The following is a 21,784-nucleotide window of genomic DNA, read 5'->3' as shown; positions in this document are numbered from 1 at the left end:
AGTTAGTCACTAAAAGCCATGCGAGAGAACTTTTTAAGTAAAAGCAAAGTAAGGCTCAAGCAGAGAGCACCCTGGAGAGCAGAAGGAGAGTGGGTGGTCTCTCAGAACTGGGGTTCACCTTCTGCACTCTACCAATCAACTGTCAAACTCTTCCTTCATGTGGAGTGGTGGAGTTTTTGACCCTAATTGGTCCTCTCTGGAACTGTTATGGTGGCCACCCTATTCAGGGGGCTGCATCTACAAGTCAATCCTATGTTAATGTGGGGATTGGGGTCAGTGGCTGGTCAGAAGTTTCCTTATGCAATGACATACCTGTAGTCTCAGCTGAGGCAGGAGATTGAGGAGTGAGGATTTCCAGTTCAATGCCAGCCTCAGCAGCTTAGCAAGGCCCTAAGCAACTTAGTGAGACCCCCATCTCAAAAGAAAAAGTAAAAAAAGGATGGGGATGTGGCTCAGTGGTTAAGTGCCCCTGTGTTCACTCCCTGGTGCAAAAAAATAAAAAATAAAAAAAAGTTGCCTTAGTGTGACTGTGCTACTAAAGAGACCTCCCCTCCAAGATAAATGGAGGCACCGTGGCCTAACTCCTAGCTTCACATGGACCTCAGTGGACCCTGTCAAGAGTTAGTCCCATTAATCCTTCTTGATATACTTCTCCAATTAGTTCCTTTTGCTTCTGTTTGTTCCTTCTTAAGATCTGGGCCCTTGATGTTTCCCCATAGGTTATCTGTTGTTTTCTCATCTGCCTTGAAAATACTTTAAAGAAGACTCTGAAAGTAATTTATAGGATAACTGTGACCTTGCCATGCATTTCACTGCTCTTTACTAGCTACTACCTAACATTCCCCCCTCAAGGATTGGAGACCCTAAATCATAGACGGAACAAGGGTGATGAAATCAAATCATTAGCTACTTCTTGCTGATTAGGGGTATAGGCCTTTAGGGTAGGTATCCCCAGTCCTTGCCATCAGTGAAATGTTATGGATTATGAGTAAGGTCATCCAGGAGACCATGGTAAATTTCTGATTTAGTCGAAACAGATTGTAAAACCATCTGTGAGACAGATGCCCTATGAGAAGAACAAGAAGACATAAATAGCAGAATGAGATGGATACAATAGCTAGAGAAACATCTAAATATATCAATGAGTATGATAATGACGACAGACACCAGCAATTTCCTCCATCAGGAAGTGCCAGAAAATCATGAACTAAAAGGTTGCCCCCACGATAAAGCTGGAGAGGGCGTGGCATCTATTTGGAAGTGTAAATCTTTGAGGAATTTGGTCACATTGTCAGAGTTGATGTATGTAAACACAACACTCAGTCTGAATTCGATGTGGTGGAAAAGCTTTTCTCATGAGTGCCACCTCTGTATTAAGGAGAGGAACACCTCTCTCAGTGTCATGGACAGCTTTTGAGGTATAATTGGTCAGAGCTTCCACATGCCATGTTACATCCTTCAGAACAAATCTTGGGACAAACAGTGAAGCTAAATGGTCATACCAATGAAAAGCAGATCATCCCCATCTCAGACTGGGGAGCTTTGTATGTTGTCCTGTTTTTTGTGTCTACCTCCCAATACTACATATTCCCATCTACCCTGGAGGAAGCCAGGTCCATAGTTGTTCCCATATATTCACTGGGTCCCATTGGGTGCTGGGCATCTAATTCCAGGTCTTGATGAACCAATTAGTCCCAAATCAATCATCGGTCTATAAAACCATAATATGTTGACATGGAGATTCTGGGGTCCATCTTAACTCCTGAGTGGAATTAGGCCACTTATCATAAGTATAATTACATTGTTCCCAATGGATTGGGGTCTTCTGATGTAGATGTCCTGGGGTGGGTGTAAGCCATATATATTCATCTCCCCATTTTTCTTTAAACTGGGAATCAAGCCCAGGGGCATTTAACCACTGAGCCACATTCCTATCCTTTTTTTAATTTTTAATTTTGAGACAGGGTCTTACTAAGTTGCTTAGGACCTCACTAAGTTGCTGAGGCTGGCCTTGAACTTGTGATCCTCCTGCCTTAGCCTCCTGAGTTGCTGAGATCATAGGCATGTGCCACCACACCTGGCTATATTCATCCCAAATTTGATAGTAACCATACTAATATCTTCAACATTCTGGCATTAATCACGGAAGATGAGGAGTAGATAGGCTCAAGTGTGGCTTTACGGCTGCAAAAGCTCGGAAATTGGTTTGCTCTAAAGTAAAGTTTTTTTGCTATAACCTGGGTGTGACATTCTTATTTATAGGCCATAATATAAACATCGGCACAAGTAGCAGTTCATGATGAGTACATCTTTTTCTTTTGTTCTAGCATTAAAGATTGTAATTTTATCTAGTCATTCCTTTTTAGAAAGATACCCAACAAGGTAAACTAGTGAGAACATAAAAAAAAAGACAAAGAAAGAAAGAGAGAGAGAGAGAGAGAGAGAGAGAGAGAGAGAGAGAGAGAAAGAAAGAAAGAAAGAAAGAAAGAAAGAAAGAAAGAAAGAAAGAAAGAAAGAAAGAAAGAAAATTTGCTGGGTGCAGTGGCACATGCCTATAGTCCCAGAGTCTTGTGAGGCTGAGGCAGGAAGATCACAAGTTTGAGACCAGACTCAGCAACTTAGCAAGACTCTGTCTCAAACTAAATATAAATAGGACCTTCTTCCACAGGACCTTAGTGGATGAGGATGTGGCTTAGTGGTTAAGTGCCTCTGGATTCAATCCCCAGTACCAAAAAACAAACAAACAAACAAACAAACAAAAAAAAAAAAAAGGGGAAGAAAGAAAAAAACTTGGAGTTCCTTGAGTGGAAAACTGAAAACTTAGACAAACTCCTAACTGTATTTAAGATATCACAACCCAATAACGGAGTTGGACATTTAGCCATTTACCAAAAAAGAATGAGTGACTGTTCTTTCTTCCCAACTGCAACAGAGAGGAGGAGTAAAAGGTCTTATCCTGGGTATTCCATCAATTTCCACTGGAATCTGCAGAAAGCTGTCCAGGGAGCAAGATTAAAGTACTATAGGTAGCATCAGTATCCAAAAGGAATTGAATGACCTAGTTCTTACCTCCAAAGTTACCCTAGGTTCAGCCCCACTGATGGCAACTGGGCTGCCGATGGATTCCGAAGTCTCCTCATTCTTGGGCCATCATTCGGACAGTGTCTGATCTGAGGCCCCTTCGACCTTAGGGCAGTCAGCTTTCCAATGGCCTCTCTATCACATTCAGGGCAGGAGTCTTTGGAAGCCTGCCCTTAATTGAGCAATCTTTCTTTCAGTGTCCTGGTTTTCTGCAACGATGACAGATGTCTTCAGGGGCTAGAGGTCCTGTGGAAGAAGGAAGAGGTGTCCCCTAAGAGCTGCAGCCTTTCTCTCATCCCTCTTTTTCTCCTTTCTCCTGTCCCTTAGTTTCCTGTCTCGGTTATAGAAGACCTGGGAGGGTACCTGGAGTAGGTCATTGAGGGAAGTCCCAGGACCCGTTGTCAATTTTTGTAACTTCTTTCTAATATCTGGAGTGGACTGAATGATGAATTTATTTTTTAAAATAAGTTGCCTTTCAAGAGATGTAAGCTCTAACGGTGTATATTTTAGTAAGGCTCCCTTCAATCTTTCTAGAAAAGCCATGGGATTTTCCTCTAACTTCTGATCAATAGTTGCCAATTTCATGTAATTAATAGGTTTCATCCTACTGTTTTTAAGTTCTGCCATGAGACAAGTGATCATGGGATCCCTATGCTACCTGCCACTTGATTCATCATAATTTCATTGAGGGTCCTCAGTTGGGACAGCTGAAGGACTCACAGAGTATAAAGTGTAGAAAAAATGTAAATCATTTCCAAAAGGCCTAGCCTCTTCTGTTATCAGATGTCTCTCTGTGTCTGCTGGAGTTTGACTCAAAATTACTCTCTTATCTCCCCAGGTTAGCTCAGAAGCTTAAAGTTTGAATGTTGGAATCTCTCTATATGTTTATCAGGGTCATTAGAAAACTTTTCCAAATCCTGTTTGATTTGTTTTAGATCTCACATGGAAAAAGGAACTTGTAGCCAGGCGTGGTGGCTCATGCCTGTAATTCCAGGGGCTCGGGAGGCTGAGATAGGAGGAACACAAGTTCAAAGCCAGCCTCAGCAACCACAAGGCACTAAGCAACTCAGTGAGACCCTCTCTCTAAATAAAATACAAAAATACAAAATAGGGCTGGGGATGTGGTTGAGTGCCCCTGAGTTCAATCTCTGTTGGCAAAAATATAAAAGAAAAAAAAAGAAAAAGAAAAAGAAAAAGTCACCTGTATTCTGTCCGGTCCAAATTCTCCACTTCTTCTTGTAATGGGTGTAACCTGGTAGTGAGCTCAGTGGGGACAGCTTGTGACGAGGCAAACAGGAGCAGCAGGTAATGTGGGCACAGAGGAAGAGTGGGAGAGTTAGACGTTGATGGATCCGAGTGTGAAGCACATTGTTGAGAGGGAAGAAGGTGTAGTTTTGGGGATCTCCTAGGCTAGCAATGTCCTGACTCGTCATAGCTAGAAGAGCATCATCAATGCCACACTTAGCACATAAATCTTTTTGATCCCTTGATAAAAAGAAAGCCTGTACATAGAGGACTTCTGACCATTTCCCTTCCTTTCCGCAAAATGAATCTAATTGGGAGAATATTATAGTTTGGAATCCCACTGATGGACCATTTCTCTTTATCCCCTAAATCATACTGAGGCATACATGCAACGTTACAAAAGAAAATTAATCTCTTCTTAAGGGTCTCTGGGTCAAAACAGTCCCAGTTTCTCAAAATGCACCCCAGGGGGGTGGTAGACGAAATTGACAGTTGATTTCCCATTTATAAAACAAATAAAGCCAGACTCTATTAATACCCCAGATGTCCCTCAGCAGTACTGACTTCCAAGAGAGATGAAGACCTGAAAGTGTCCCTTCCGCACATTCCATTTTAAACCCAGAAACAGGAGGTGTCCCTGCATGGTTCCCAAGAACTTGGTCCTGCATGGTCCAAGCTCTGCAACTTGTGGCTTATTTGCTGAACCCTCTGTTACTTAAGATTATAATTTAAGAAATATTTTTAATAACTTTATGCCAGTCAGTTGATATAACTTGGGGGTGTGACCCTTAATCCTTTTGCATAGAATTCTAAGAGCAGCACGGGCCTGAGGTCAGAGAGTAGAAGGGAGCAGTGTTTTTGTGTCACGACGTTGGAAATGTAGCAAATCTGAAAATAACAGGCTAAGTGACATAGAAAAGAACAAGAATTATAGTATTGTTCAGCTTTTCCTTCAAATAATAAATGTGAGGGGACATAGTGTTCATGCAGAGTCCCTATACAGTCCCACTTCATTATTATTGTTATTATTTTTTTATGAAGTGAAGCTGGGAATTGAACCTAAGGCTTCATGTATGCTAGGCAAACACTTCACTGCTGAGCTATACTGTCAATCCACAGAGTCGCTATACAAAATTACTGTTTTGGTGAAAAAAAGAAAACCAGCTGAGAAGAGGTTTATTACCTATGAGGTATCTTAAACTAACTAGTGCCCAGTGAGGTGATTTGTAAGTAGGTAAAGATGGTGAACTCATTACCCTCCAGATTCTGGATATGGCCTCAGGTAGAAGATGGGATGATGCCTGATTCTGAAGAGAGTCAGGTGTAAAGTTGCCATCAGACAACAGACTCGACAGTGGAGTTATCCTGTTTCCCCTGTAGTGGCCCTGCTCAAAAAGATGGCTGAGAGTGCAAGTCTGCATGCCAGTCAGAAAAAACAAGGTGAAACAGGTTGCTGACTGCAGAAAAGCTGAAGAAATACAACAAGATGACATAAGACATTGAAGGTAAAAGGCAAGATGTCAGAGGCTGTTGCACATCATCTCAATCAGGTTGGGAGATGAATGAGGTGAAGTTTAAATACCTGTCCTGTACATGGCTGTGGATCCGAGTTGAGGCACCAGGTTAGATGTCACAGGAGAGTGGGGAGCTGAAACTCTAAACCTCGATTCTGGTGTTCCGATGAGAGAAAATTTAAAGTCAGTCACCAAGAGCCATGTAAGAGAACTTTACTGTAAGTGCAAGAAAAGAAAAAGCAGAGTAAAGTTCAAGCAGAGAGCACTCTCAAGAGAGTGGGTCATCTCTGAGCAGAGAAAGACGGAGTAACAGTGCCTCTCCAAACTTATTGCTATTTTGTTTGCTTGGAGAACTGGGGTCCACCTCTGCACTCTTCATCAATCAGGTATCAAACTCCTCCTTCATATTGGGTGGTGGAGTTTTTTGACCCTAATTGGTCCTCTCTGGAACTGTCATGGTGGCCACCCTATTCAGGGGGCTGCATCTACAAGTCAATCCTATGTTAATGTGGGTATTGGGGTCAGTGGCTGGTCAGAAATTGCCTTAGTGCACTTGTGCCATGAAAGAAACCTTCCTTCCAAGACAAATGGAGGCACTGATGGCCCTAATTCCTAGCTTCACATGATCTCAGTGGACCCTGTCAAGAGTTAATCCCATTAATCCTTCTTTCTTGATGTATTTCCCCAATAAGCTCCTTTTGCTTATTCTCAAGGTCTGGGCACTCAGTGTGTTCCTACAGGTTATTTGTTACCAGTTGCTTTCTCATCTGCCTAGAAAGTAGTGTAAAGACTCTAAAAGTAACTTAAGGGAACACCTGTGACCTTGCCATGCATTTCACTACTAGCTACTACCTAAGCGTGACAGTGGGGCAGAGCACTTGCAGCAGAGACTGTAAAGGGCACAACGCCTTCACAGAAGGAGACAGCCGATCTGGGGTCTCATTAGAGACGACCAACCTCAAATTGACTTGGCTTTTTCACCATGCCAAGGGAAAAAGTCAGATGCAGAAAGCCATGGAGTACATGATCCCATTTATACAGAAATACTTTAAAAAGATAAAACTACAGAGATGGGAAGCAGAGCAGGAGTGCTGGGGCTAGGGGACACAGTGCTGCAGACTGGAAGAGAGTCACAGGGTGCAGGAATCCTCTGAGGCTGGGCTGTGGTGATGACCGCACGGCTCTGTAAATTAATTAAAACTCACCAAGCAGCACACTTAGAATGGGCAAACTTTATGATCTGTAAATTATACCTCAGTAATGCTGTTAAAGTTGACTACAGGGTTTGCACTACCAGATCCTTCTGTACCACCTGGCGCCTGGCACAGAGGACTCCATAAAAATTTGCTACTGAATTGAGCAAATTTATGAGAATTTCAAAGAATTAATGCTGCTTCCTAAGTATTAGACCTTTGCAGGGTGCCCTCCCTCTCCACACTCTCCCTGATCCCTCCAAGGCCATCCCCCTCTCCCTAGTCCCCTCCAAGGCCACCCTTCTCCCACAGTCCCTCCAAGGTCACCCCTCCCCTCTTTCCTCTGCCCTTCCAAAGACTCCCTGCCTCCCCCACCCTCTAAGTTCCCCTTCAACCTTCCTTCAAGGATAAGCCTCCCCTTCCACCTGGAAGCTCCAGCTCCTTCTCTGCTGACACCAGCAATGTCTCTGGTTTATGTGGAGCTCCAGCTGCCTGGTATCCAGAGGGGACACCACAGCCTGTGGTGTCCAGCACTCTCAGGAGCCCACGGTACGGCAAACCCCAGAACTCTTCAGGCTGGATCACCACGAGACTGGAACTAATGGAGCCCCAGATGTCTCCAAAAATGTTGATTCATTACTCAAACCCATAAAGGCGAGGCAGGCAGAACTACAATAAATAATTTAATTAAAATTTCAAACACTAAAGCATAAATGTTAATATTTGATTGTTGGAAAATATACACAGCCTTTCCCCATGTTTCCCCATAAACACTGGTTCACGGTAATAACACCCAATTAAAATCATTTAGGCACTTGGGTGTAGAAAGTGCTGAAGAATAAAATACAATCTTCACTGCTACTCAGAGCAGCCAGCTGAGGTCCGAGGAGCTGCTCTCAATGTTGTCAGCGTCACTGATGAAAACCTGTGGTCGGGCACCTCCAGGAGCAAGTTCCAGTACATTTAAAATGGGAAAACGTCCACTGATAACAGGTAAGATTTCAAACTGCTTTCAGGCTGAGATAGAACCCAAAGAATGATGAAATTTCCTTTTTAATCACTTTGGCTTTTTTTCTTTGTTCTTGAATAGTTAAGAACGTTATTGGTGGGCATTTAAACAGGACAGGACCCAGGGATGCACATGAGGGAAGAAAAGCGTCTGCTAACTTGCTTGCCTATGTGGTAGTTGGCATTCAACTTTAACTTTAACTCAGATGGGACTTTTGGGGACCCCTGAATAAAACAAAAATACAGAACCACCAGCATGTTACTCAAAGTGGGCCCAGAGCACCATCTGGGAGGATGAACAGCAGGGTGTATCTTGGTGCGCTCTTCTTGCTGTGGGCATCCTGGGCTGCGAGTCAGGTGTCATGGCTGAGGCTGAGCCATGGTGCTGGCCCCGCAGCCTGTGGTCACTGAGCAGCCGAAGCAGCCTGCATGTGCTGCAGGAGCTGCTCACAGTAGGTGGCCGAGCGGTGCTTGTGGATGACGGCCTCAGTCTCACGCACCAGGAGATCTGGAAACAGGATGCTGCCCTCTTTGAGAACCTCTGTAAAACAGCAGAACACCTTGAAGGAGCCAGAAGCCAACAGTGAGCAGCCTCAGGGCTCCGCACACAAGCTCCCCGGTCAGCCTGTGTGAGCATTTCCCAGGCCGATGAGGTCACAGAGAAAGTCACAGTGCGGGCAGGAGGAACTTAGGACAGTCCCCTTGGAGCTGGCTGCTGGAGGAACCTAGCACGGACGTCTCCCACGTAACCTCAGGGCCTTGGTAGCATCTGAAGAACTGTTTTGGAATTTTTTTTCTTGGCACTGGGGATTGAACTCAGGGGTGTTCTACCACTGAGCTATACCCACAGACCCCCCACTTTTTTTAATTTGAAAAATAACATTTTTGTTTAAAAATAAAAATGTAATTAGTTTTTCATGATGTTTCTTGTTTGAAATAACTTGCTGTCATTTTTAGAATAGTGGAGATCAGCTTGTATTGATTTTGTTAATGATGGATTTGTGAGTAAAATAAACAAAGGTAAATGGTTAAATAATCATTTGCATAATATATCATGAATCTATACTTGTCATGGATTCCTAAGCTCAGCAGTGGTAGAAGGATTAAGAGGGTTGCTAGGATGTAAGGAGAGTGAGTAAAAGGTAAAGATATTACAACTGCATTGATCAACTTTGATGTTTTCTTATGGCCTTTCCCGACCTTTGAATCATGAAATTATTTTACTTAGAAATCTTTCTTCCATTTACTTCCTATCAAAATTTCTCCTTCTCTAATCTTTTCTAGTTCAACTGGCTTCATATTTCTAAAAATTTTTTTTATTTTTTCGTTTTAGTTGTACACGACAGTCAAGTGTGTGTTGACATATTATACATACATGGAGTCTAACTTCCCATTCTTGTGGTTGTACATGATGTGAGGTTTCACTGGTTGTGTATTCATATATGAACACAGGAAAGTGATGTCCGATTTATTCTACTATCTTCCCTATTCTCATCCCCCTCCCTTCCCTTCACTCCCCTTAGTCTAGTTCAATGAACTTCTATTCTCCCCTCCCCTCTCTTATTGTGTGTTAGCATCTGCATATCAGAGAGGACATTTGACCCCCAGCTCTTTTTATTTTGAGAGTGGGGTCACTAAGTTGCTGAGGTTGGTCTTGAACTCAAGGTCTTCCTGCCCCAGCCTTTTGAATCACTAGGATTGCTCAACAGATTGTAGGACAATGCCTACCTAAATTTAAATTTTGGATGAACAATGAATTCTTTGCTAGTTTATATAAATATTTCCATTGGCTACAGAGGTCACACCTGTAATGCCAATGACTCAGGAGGCTGAGGCAGGAGGATCAAAAGTTGGAGGCCAGCCTCAGCAACTTAGGGCCTAAGTAACTTAGTGAGAACTGTTGTAAAATAAAAAATTAAAAGAGCTGGGGATGTAGCTTAGTGGTAGAGCACCCCTAAATTCAATCCCAAGTACTAATTAACAAAAACAAACAAACAAACAAAAAAAAAACAAGCCATGTGTTTCGCGCCCCTGCCCCGCAGGTGTCTGAGTCAAAGAAACAAAAGAGGTGATATGAGACAGGTGATTCCTGCTCCTGCCACCCCCATTTGCTCCCAGTGCCTCTTTCCCTCCAGCAGAGGCCTCTGGCATGGCTTCACCCTCTAGCCAAGCAGCCCACACTCCACTAATCCACTAACCCACCTAGAAGTATTCTTAGAAAGGTGAAATCTTTCAATGAACAAGTAGACTGCTTTTAAAATGATGTTACTGAAAGCTCACATTTATTCAAGTCTCAGAGCCAGCACCATTGACATTTTCTGAGACTTGTTCTGTGCTGCAAATGAACCAGCTCGGAAATAGACAATCTCCATAAATTATCCACCGATGCCAACTCTCTCTCTCTCTTTATTTTTGGTGGTGCTGGGGTGAACCTGGGGCCTTGTGCATGCTAGGCAAGCCCTCTACCAACTGAGCTGTATCCCCAGCCTCCTCGATGCCACTCTCAACACATACTTGATGCAAACCTACTGTGTGCTAGTGCTATGGGCACTGCAACCTTTTCCCACGGGGCTCACACTAGTGAAGAGCGAGCAGTGTCAAGCAGCTGGAATCAAGAGGGAAGCCCATGGGCACTGGCAGTCATGGAGAAGGGGCCAGGGAACTGGGTGTGCAGGGCAGTGAGGACCTGAGTCTGTCTTGACAGGGATGGGAGGACAGAAGCGCCCTGAGGTGGAGCTGACCCCATGCTGCTGAGGGTATGAGGGGATCCAGCAGGACCCTTGGGCTCTACCCTCAGTTAGGAGGACGACAGCCATTGAGGCCCCTGGGGAAAAACAGGGAGGGCAGGCAGGGGCAGCGGCTCTACCTGGGTGTCAACCATAACCCCTAGACAGATGGACACTTGTCTGGGTTCGAGAGTGGGGCCTGCCAGAGGTGTGGATCTGGGTGTGCTTGAGGCAAGGCAGTGAGATCTCCAAAGGAGGGGGCAAAGGACCTGGTGCTCTTGGGACAGAGATGAGAAGGCCCGGCAGCAGGGGACAGGTGGGTGAATACCAGCTACGCCCAGTGCTACCTGAGGGGAGAAAGGCCACACAGACCACTACTCTGGGGATTGTTGAAAAGGTGGGAAATGGTGGGAGGGGCTTATGGGGAGAGGCAGGCAGAGGGTCTGTGCCTTGTTTTCCTACAGATAGAGAAGTAACAAATGTGCAGGGCGGATGTGCTCCACTGATCCTGGAGAGGTTAAAGGGCCTGGGCCATGGGGCACGGTGTCTATGAAGAGGGCTGAGCAGTAGCAAGCAGGGTGGGTGTGTGGAAAGGAGCTCAGGCAGCCCTGGGTCACAGGAATCTCCCTGGCTAGGCTGTGGCCAACTCGGAATGGTGGTGGTCGACGTGGAGGCAGGCAAGCTGGGGTGGGACATGGTGGGGCTGCATCAGGATTTAGCCCCTGGGCAGGAGGCTGTTGAGGAGTGAAGGCCAGAGCCTCTGCCTGGCATTGGTTACTGTTGGTATTTAAGCCAATTTCAAATTAGCCTCTACTCCCCAGCTTCCTTCCATTATCCAGAGCGCCTCCGTCTGGTGCCTGGATCTCTGCTGCTGGTGTGATCCTTGTTCTCAAGACAACTTGATGCCAGACCAGCAACAGTTTCTGAAGCATGCTCCAAGAGTCCAGGCCCTTCAGGGATCTGTGAGTCAAAACTACATCCACAACATACTCAGGGCATGATCTGTGGCCACTGTGCTCATCCTTTGCTGAGGGCAGGCGAGGGGCAGAGGCTGTGCTGAGCTGGGGGGACCTGGTGGCGTCTCCCTGGTACATACATTATTTTTGCTAGAAAGAATGACTGCTGATGAAAACTGACAAACCTGGGAATGTGGCAGGAGACGGATGGAGTGAGTCTTACACCCCAAGGAGAACAAGGGGCAGTATTTGTGGCCAAGGATAAAATTCAGGCTTTCAAGCAAGGAATCGGAACTAGAGAAACCCTGCCTTTCCCCAGGAGCCAGGCTCTCCTGAGACGGACACTTCCATGGGGGAGGACGTGCATGTCATTGTCAAAGTGCAAGAAGGGCTGATGGCCTGTAATGTGGGGAGTACAGAGGGTTCCTGGGGCAGCTTCCACTTGCATAGTAAGGAATCTCAGGACCAATGTCTGTCCATTAGTACCCCTGGCACCACATGGTACCAGAGTGGGGGACCCACGATTATCTGAAAAGGCTTTAAAAATGCCCTTTGCTTCTCCAACTGTAGGTGAGTAGGGATGGGGACACATCTTTTTCCTGTTTCAACCAAAGCACCATAGGCTCCACATGACTAGGAGCAGAAGCAGACGTGAGAATCCAGTCATCTCTCATCAAGCTGGACGCAGAGAGATTTGCAAAATGTACGAGCTATGCAACTCTTCTGCTGTTTTGTTTTAGAAACTACATTCCCCAAATACAAGTTATTTGTGTCAACACATAATGGACTTACTGTTATACTAGTTTTTATTTTTATTAATTTTTTGGTACCAGGGATTGAACCCAGGAATGTCCTACAACTGAGCTACATCCCCAGTCCTTTTTATTTTATTTTGAGACAGGGTTTTGCTAAGTTGCCCAGGATGGCTTTGAACTTGTGATTTTCCTGCCTCAGCCTTCCAAGTTGCTGGGATTATAGGCATGTGTCACCACCCTCAGTTAGTTATTTTAAACTAACAATTACTAAAAAAAAGTTGTTTTTTTTTTTTCTTCTGGAGAATGGTATTTTAAAAATTTGTTCTAATTGCTTATACATGATAGCACAATGCATTTTGACATATTGTATACAAATGGAACATAACTTCTCATTCCTCTGGCTGTACATGGTGCTGAGTCCCACCAGTAGTGTAATCATACATGTATATTGTGTAATACTGTCTGTCTCATTCTACCATCCTTCCCATCCTCACCCCTTCCCTCACTCCCCTCTGCATCCAAAGTTCCTTCATTTTTCCCAATCCCCCCTCAACTATGGATCAGTATCCACTTATCAGAGAAAACATTCAGCTTTTGGTTTTTTGGGATTTGCTTATTTCATTTAGCATGGTATTCTCTAGTTCTATCCATTTGCCTGCAAATGCCGTAATTTCATACTTCTTTAAGGCTGAGTAGTATTCCATTGTGTATATGTACCATATTTTCTTTATCCATTCATCTGTTGAAGGGCATCTGGGTTGGTTACATAATTTAGCTATTGTGAACTGAGCTGCTATAAACATTGATGTGGCTATGTCACTGTAGTATGCTGATTTTAAGTCCTTTGGGTATAAACCAAGGAGTGGGATAGCTGGGTCAAATGGTGGTAACAATTACTAAAAATTTTCTCAACTTTTACTTATGAAGGCCTTTGATAAAATTCAGTACTCATTCATGTTAAAAACACTAAAACTGGGGATAGAAGGAGCCTACCTCAACAACATAAAGTTACATATGAAAAAACCAAAGCAAACCTCATGGTAAATGGGAAAAAACTGAAAGTATTTCCTTTAAAATTTGGGACAAGACAAGGATGTCCACTCTTGTCACTCCTGTTTAATACAGTGCTAGAAATTCTAACCAGAGCAACTAGGCAACAGAAGGAGATGAAAGGATTAGAAATAGCAAAGGAAAAAGTCAAATTATCACTGTTTGGAGATGATATGATCCTATAACTAGGAGATTTGAGAACTCCACCAAAAGACTGCTAGAGCTAATAAAGAAATTTGGCAAAGTAACAGGTTACAAAATCAACATACAAAAATCCATTGCTTTCCTATGTACTAACAACAAATCTGCTGAGAAAGAAATTAGGAAAACAATTCCATTCACAATAGCCTCAAAAAAATAAAATACTTAGTAATAAATCTAACCAAGGAGGTGAAAGGCTTCTCTACAATGAAAACTACAGAATACTGAAGAAAGAAATTGAAGACCTCAGAAGATGGAAAGGCTTCTCATGTTCATGGAGAGGCAGAATGAATATTGTTAAAATGACCACATTACCAAAAGCAATATACAGATTCAATGTAATCCCCATCAAAATATCAATGACGTTCTTCACAGAACCAGAATAAACAGTCCTGAAGTTCATTGGAAGAATAAAAGACCCAGGATAGCCAAGGCAATCAAGCCTAAAAAGTAGTGCTGGAGGCATCATAATACCTGACTTCAAATTATACTACAGAGCTGTGTAACAAACACTGCCGAGCACCAACATAAAAACAGACTCATTCTGTACTGCTGCACACAATGGCACACAAACCCACACATCTACAGTCATCTACAAAGGTAGCAAAAACACACACCGGAGAAAAGACAGCCTTTTAAAACAAATGGTGCTGGGACAACTGGTTATCCACATGTAGAAGAATTAAACTAGACGCTTACCTCTCATCCTGCACAAAAATCAACTCAAAATGAATCAAAGTCCTCAGAATTAGACCAGAAACTATGCAACTCCTAGAAGAAAACATAGGGTCAACACTTCGGCATAGAGGCACTTTCTCAATAGGCTCCACAAAACCCAGGAAATAATGCCATGAGTTAATAAATGGGACGGCATTAAATTAAAAAGCTCTGCACAGCAAAGGAAACAATTAGGAATGTAAAGGAAGAATCTACAGAATGGGAGAAAATCTCTGCCAGTTACTCTTCTGACAGAGAATTCATACCTAGAATACATATAGAATACAAAAAATTATACACCAAAAAAAAAAAAAAAAAACAAAACTCAAATTAATAAACAAATTAAAGACACTTTTCAAAAGAAGAAATATAAAGGGCCAACAAATATATGAACAAATGTTCCACATCATTAGCAATTAGGGAAATGCAAATCAAAACTACACTGAAATTTCATCTCACATGTCTAAACGGCAGTCATCAAGAATATAAATAATAATAAGTGTTGGAGAGGATGTAGAAAAAAAGGAATCCTTAAAAAAAAATTTTTAAAGCTGCAGATAGACATAATACCTTTATTTTATTTATTTATTTTTATGTGGTGCTGAGGATCAAATCCAGTGCCTCACACATGCTAGGCAAGCGCTCTACCACTGAGCTACAATCCCAGCCCCAAAAGGAACACTTTTACACTGCTGGTGGGACTGTAAATTAGTACAACCACCATGGAAATCTGTATGGAGGTTTCTCAAAAGGCTAGGCATGGAACCACCATACAACCCAGCTATACCACTTCTAAGGTATTTATCCTAGAGAATTAAAGTCATACAACAGTGACACATGCATGTTTATAGCAGCACAATTCACAATAGCCAAACTAAGGAGCCAGCCTAGGAGTCTATCAACAGATGAATGGATGAAGAAAACATGATATATATTCAGTCATAAAGAAAAATGAAATTATATATAATTTGCAAGAGAATGGATGGAACTAGAGATCATTTTGTTACATGAAATAAGTCAAACTCAGGTCAAAGGTAATTTTTTTTTTCAGAGATGAAAAGTAGAGAAAAAAGGAAAAGAAAGGTGGGGGTGGAGCTCATGAAAATCCAAGGGAGCTCAGCAGAGGAAAGGAACCACGGGGTGAGAGCTGGGGAGGGAGGAGGAGAGTGCTGGGGAGTGATATTGGCCAAATTACATCGCTATACTGTGCATCATTTGCATGTACAAATTTATTACAGCAAATCCCATCAGTATGTACTGTAGTGCACCAATTAAAAAAAAGTGGGATAAAATTTTTCTCGACTTTAATTCCTATGATAGTATCAGCACTAAAATCACAGAGAGAACTGTATGGGACAGCCACAGTCTTCTGAGTGCAGCTGAGCCTGCGGCCCTCAGTGTGCGCAGGCATCAGGACGTTAGCTTACCTAAGACTGCATCCTGGATGGCGCGCTCGGGGTCATCGAGGTGCACGAGGAGCTCCCTGTACAGGTACTGAATGCTGCTCTGATAGTACGCCCTCCCCTCGGTGCTCTGGACGCACTGAAGCCAGGTGAGCAAGGTGGAGGCTGCTGTCAGTCTCACTTCGGTGGACACGTCATCCAGGCGTTTCAAGAGCTCTGGGAGGAGGGGCCCAGACAGGAGTGAGAGGGTGCAAGCAGACACTTTGGATGTGAAGATCCACTAACAATATTTAATCCACGAAGCTGGGAGCACTTGCCCTTAGATCCCATGAACCCATACCTTGAGGGAGACACCAGGTATTAAAGCACTTACGGTGAGGTACTCTGGGTTCTGACCGGGGCTCTAGACCACGCTGTGTTCTAACAGTCTGCCTGCAGGCTTGGCAGCTCTGTGCTGCCCAGGAGCTGTGCCCCACCTGTGAGGTGGCCGGAGCCCAGTGGCTCTAAGATGCTGATCACATATAGGCTTCCCAGGCTGGCTGCCCATTTTTCCCAGCCAGCAGCTGGCATAGGGATGGGTTGCTGATCCTTCCTCCCACCACTGTGGGCTCCAGATGGGGCTGAGGCAGTGGTGTGGTGGCTGTGGGTTTGTTTCTACTAGGCCACTGTGACCAGGTCACTCTGACCCCCCAAACAGAACAATCTTTCCTGATGGGTGAAACTTTCAAACAAAAGAATAAGATTTTTAACCACATTTACACTTTTCCCTATAATCTTAAGAAAACCTCTGGCTTCTGGAGGATTGGTGCAGGTGGGAAGAGTGGGTGCCGGCGGGAGTCCACACCTCTCTCCTGCATGGAAGGCATGAAAACATCCGAAGTTCAGAGTGTCCCAAAAGAGGGGTCTCTGGCTTCCTCATGAGATGCCTGTGGGCTCTCTCAGGTGCTTGGCATCTGCTGTAAACTGCGTGGAAGCACGCACGTCTGCACGCCTGAGACTGGCAAGGGGGAGGAAAGTGCCCCAGGCACGCTGTGTGACATCCACACATCCTGCAAGGCAATCACTTCACCTTGCATCTCAGGATGAGGAATGGAGTCAGAGTCAGGATGTGTGCAAGGCAGCAGTGCACAAAGCCAAGTGCAAAAGCACACTCCTCCAGGCCACGAGGGCCTAGGCCAAGTCCAGATCACAGGGGCTGGTACTTGCTCCTGTAAACCAGCTGTGGACAGAAGAGGCTGCCTGCAGGTTCACTTCTGGGATAGCTGTCAGGGCTGGTCCTGCTGTTCCCTTCATCACAGTGGGTCAGGCATGTCCTTCTCTCTCTGGCCAAGTAGGCCACAGTTCTTTCAACACATCAACTTAAGAGCACAGAAGGGCACCGAGAGGTGCAGGAACCTTCTGAATTTTTTTTTCATGAAAATAACCACATTTGCTGTAAACTGCAGGACAAATGCCCAAACACATGCAATCGCCTCACTGGCTTTCCCTTTTAAGAGCAAAGAGTGGCCAGGTGCAGTATGCATGCCCGTAATCCCAGCCACTAGGGAGACTGAGGCAGGAGGATCTCGAGTTCAAAGCCAGCCTCAGGAAAAGCAAGGTGCTAAGCAACTCAGTGAGACCCTGTCTCTAAATAAAATACAAAATAGGGCTGGGGATGTGGTACAGTGGTTGAGTGCCCCTGATTCAATCCCCGGTACCCCCCACACCCCTCCTAAAAAAAAAAAGCAAACAGTAACCAAACTGACCCTGGCAGCCAGGATGCACTCCCATCTCCTCTCGGGCTGCACCTCACCTTCTCTTCCATGCCTTCAATGCACTGAGCTTTAAATTCCAGGGCTTATTTCATTTACAGGAATCTTTGAGAACCACCTTTTGGAAATTAGGTGTGTGGGCACTTCCGTTTTAAGAAATAAGCAACAACAGACAGGCATCTTTCTAGAACTTCCTGTTTTTTAAAATTTTTTAAAGAATTTTTGTAGTGCCGGGGATGAACAAGGGCCTCCTGCATGCTAGGCAAGCGCTCTCCCACTGAGCTACATCCCCAGTCCGTTGGTTCTTTTCACAGCATCTAGCTGCTCTTTATTCCTGCTTGCCTTCTAGTTTCCCGGATGTTTTAATGGATGTTACTCTCTCAGCTTTTGAAGAGAGAATGTGGGGCAGGCCCTCACCGCCCTGTGCTTCCATCCAGGGCCGGCCTTCCCTGTTCTTCCATTGCAATATCTGCAAGCTCCCCTTGAGCCACTGGTTTTCCTTCTCCGAGTTCACTACTTGGTTCAGCACATCCTTTTCTTGGTGGCTGCTCACTGACTACCTGGTTGCCACCTCTCCCTCCTGCATTCATCTCAGTCTGGGATGTCTGGTGTTTGCAGACATGGGGCTGTTGGTTCTGTCCCTCCCTGCGGCCCAGGTCTGGCTTCAGCACAGGGGCACTTTCTCCAGTGCATTGTGATGGAAGCTGTCACAGATTTTATTTTCACAGTGAGGGCCTGGCTATAGCACCTGCCTGGGCAGGGGATCCCGCCATCCTTATGGTCACGCACACTGGCTGCTGTGGACATGAAGCTTTGTCCTCCCTGCCCTCATTCTGGTCCAGAAATCTTTACCTTCCACACGTTCTACTCACTGGGTGTTTTATACCTGCCACTGCTGGTATAAACTTGTACCAGCTCAGCCAGAAGCCAAAGAGCATGTGACAGCAAAATGCTTTGATGAACGGTGTCCTACCTGGATAAATCTTGATGAGCTTATCCGGATCCATCGTGTTACCAGTTGTCTTTAAAAATGTGTTCAGGACACGGCAGGAAATAAGCCGGGTGGTCTGGTCATCCTCCTCCAGGGTGGCAAGCACCTGTGGCATCAATGCTTCCTGCACTTCCTGCATCTGCAACCAGCCAGCGTGTGAGGGGATGCCTAGAAGCTGACCTGCTCATCTGAACATTACTTGGCACCCACGCCCTCACAGCTGTTCCAAAATGACAAAATGACATGCAGTCTGAAAGGCTGTTTTGAAAGTTCTACTTGGAAGTATACTTGATTTTAAAACTTACATAACTTCAACAGTTTTTATTTTAATGTGGCCAGCTGACAAGGCCCAAGTCCTACTACCCAGTGCTGTGCCTGTCCAGCAGCATCTGGAGCAATTAACTTGAGCGACAGCCCTCCCATGTGCCAGGAGGGGGCGCTCGCACACTGTGGGTGCCCAGCACAAAGGCCTTGAGGAGGATGAGGCATTCACAAGACCTGGCAGGAAGCCACGGTTTTCTAGCTTCCCAATCCCTGCACTAGTCAGACATGCTAAGAAGCAGAGCAGAAAGCCTGAGGCCTGCCCCCACTCAGGGACTCTGTCATTAAATTCTTAGTCTTCTAAAGGATGTGCAATACATAAACCAAGAGGAGGAGACCAAATTCCTTGCCAGGCCCCCAGGTTGCTCGAGGTCACAAAGCCTGTGATCCCAGCCCTGCCTGCCCCCAAGTACAGCCCTCTGTGTTCTGCTCCCTGTAAGAAAAGCACTGTGCTGGCGCTGTGAAACCCCAAGTGAGGCCCCACGTTTCCTACTGCAGGCTTCCTGCCTGTAGCCAGGACATGTCAGGGCCGTCCCTACCTGTGTGGCCGACAGGATGTCGCTGCTGGTGAGTGCCCACAGACAGGACACAGCAGCCGTGCGAATGGCTGCAGCCGTCCTCCCTGCTCTCCACTGCAGATTGGGAGCCAGGATGTCCTTCAGCACCATCTCCAGGTAGCCGTGAAACTGCCTGGAGCCAAAGCACGAAGGCGGTGAGGGCAGCGGATGGACTTGCGCCAGAGACAGTGCTTTAGTTTGGGAAGTGCACTGTGCTGGGGGAGCCTAACAGGAAGCACTGGAAGTGACACCCCCAGAACTTCCATTCTGGGGAGGAGGCGGCTGCAGGCTGGGTGCTTCTCCAGTGGAAGAGGGAGCTGTCGCCCAGCCAGCAGACAGGCACAGCGGTCAGGGCAGGGCTGTACTTAAAAGGGCTTCAGTGGCCTCTCCTTGGACCCGTGGTAGGTCCTGATTTCCAGGGGAACTCTACAGTCTGAGGATGTTGTTCAGTCTCTTTAACACCAGGGGCTGCAGCTCCAGTGGCTCCACTGAGAGGCCTGAGCTACCCTGACCCCGGCCACCACAGCTCCCAAGGCCCAGCAGACTCATATCCATCTGTGTTCACTTTATAGAAACTGGTCAATGGACTCCTTTGACCACATGACCCTCCATGTCAGCAAGGGCAGCAGCTGTGGGGCCACTTGGCCTCAGGGAGGGAAGAAGCTCCTGCCAAGAGCCAGGGCGGCTTCGTTCTAGCTCCACATGCTGTCACGGCAAACAGCACAAAACCCGGTCGCGCACTCTCACTTCGCCTGGCCAGCTCTGCATCTGCACACTTGAGTGCCCTGTTAAAATGGCAGAAGCCTCAGCATCTCCTGCTGGTTCCTGCACCTGCAGGCCCCTCCTGACAGGCCCTGTCTCCAGTATCAGCTGTGCCAGTGGCATCCAGGACAGTGAGAGACCACCCCACATGCATGGCCCTCTCCTTTGAGGGCTCCAGGTGCTTGACCCCAGCAGGGCATTAGGGCCAGGATGGAGATGGACAAGCAAACCTGGAGAGTTAGTCAGTAGCAGAGGGATGCAGAGTTTTAGTCAGGATTCCAATGTGTTTTAACTTTTAAGCACAGAGCTGTCATGTCCTGCAGTGATTCACAAAAGGACTCCGGGAATGACCTAGCTCCCTGTACCCGTTTCCAGGTAAAAGTGGCATTGAAAAGTTGTGGGCTTAAAGGTGAGGGGGTGTACAGAGGCTGACTAGACCCTGGCCCTTAGGAAGAATGGCTACAGCCACATCTGCACCATTAAAACAAGGGGAGTGAGAGAAAGACAAATTCCTTTGAAGCAGGAGTTCTGTGAGGATGCACACCAGACCCTGCTATTGCAAGGACATGTCCCGGTGACACACCCAAGAGGCCCTTCAAAACAGAGGACCCTGCTCTGCCAAGAGGCCAAATGGAATGGGACAATGCACAAAAGATCACACACATCACCTTCCTTGACAGCATGACAGCAATTTTTAAGTAAATCTTTTACTCTCAGGTTGGCAAAAAGTTCCCCACTCATAACCAATGAGGACTGGAGTGCAGGGTGACAGCCCGGGACATGTTACTGTCCTAACTCCTCCCCACGTCCCCTCTCAGATGCTCTGGCAAGGGCGGGAATTTGTGAGGAGGAGGCAAACAGGAGAGTAAAGACAAGCATCCCTCGGCAGGTCACTCCGCAGGTCACTTTAGGAGGGAAGGCCCAGTCACAACCAGGCCTGCAGGAAGCCTGCCAGGCACAGGAGCCAGGGGCCTGCAAAGGACCAGCATGCTGGGCTTGCTGCCGGCACGCATCCTTCTCTGGAAAGGGACGTGACCTCTGGATAAGCCCGAAGGTGGCACAGCCTTACATCATCTCTTTGGGGTTTCTGGTAGATATAAGGAAGCCCTGGAAGCCTTTTAATGGTCCGTGTGTGTCCACGGTGGAAATACCTGATCCCAGGCCTGAACCTCCCAGCCACCTGCTCTCCAAGGTGCTCAGCACTTGCTGACAGCGAACCACTCTGCGTGGGCCACAGCCAGCAGTGGCTCTTCCCCATAGTCCAGTCATGTCAACTAGAGACCTCGTGTTCTACCACGTTATGATGCCCCAAATAAAAAGAAAATGATGTTGTGCTTTAAACCGTTCCTGCCTAAAAAAAAAAAAAAAAAAAAAAAAAGCAACCACTTACTTCACCTGAACAACTGTACTTTGAATAATCTGTTCTGATGTCAATCTCTTCCCATGAGCAGCCCTCGGTGCCTCTCTGGAACGTTGTGCTCATGGGCTTAGCTGTGCTGGAGCCCAGGAGGAGTGTGTGCTGCTCCTCTAGGTGCACCGTGGAGTGGAATGCG

General features: G+C 45.9%; 1 protein-coding gene across 2 annotated transcripts in view; it reads right to left on the bottom strand.

The window, feature by feature from the left end:
• Nucleotides 1–7,699: 7,699 nt before the first annotated feature.
• DNAAF5 (dynein axonemal assembly factor 5) overlaps nt 7,700–21,784 on the bottom strand; it is a 48,260-nt gene continuing 34,175 nt past the window's right edge. For both annotated transcript variants that reach the window (XM_079120624.1, XM_079120625.1), the window contains exons 10-13: nt 19,452–19,602; nt 18,574–18,730; nt 15,874–16,065; nt 7,700–8,582 (exon numbers count right to left, since the gene is read on the bottom strand). In XM_079120624.1, coding sequence (XP_078976750.1) covers nt 8,446–8,582; nt 15,874–16,065; nt 18,574–18,730; nt 19,452–19,602 — 637 coding nt within the window. In that variant the 3' untranslated portion in view covers nt 7,700–8,445. The remainder of the gene's footprint in view (nt 8,583–15,873; nt 16,066–18,573; nt 18,731–19,451; nt 19,603–21,784) is intronic.

This window comes from Sciurus vulgaris, assembly GCF_902686455.1.
Source record: "Sciurus vulgaris genome assembly, chromosome: 18".
Classification (NCBI taxonomy): Eukaryota; Metazoa; Chordata; class Mammalia; order Rodentia; family Sciuridae; genus Sciurus; species Sciurus vulgaris.
This window is presented reverse-complemented; position numbering and strand designations above follow the sequence as displayed.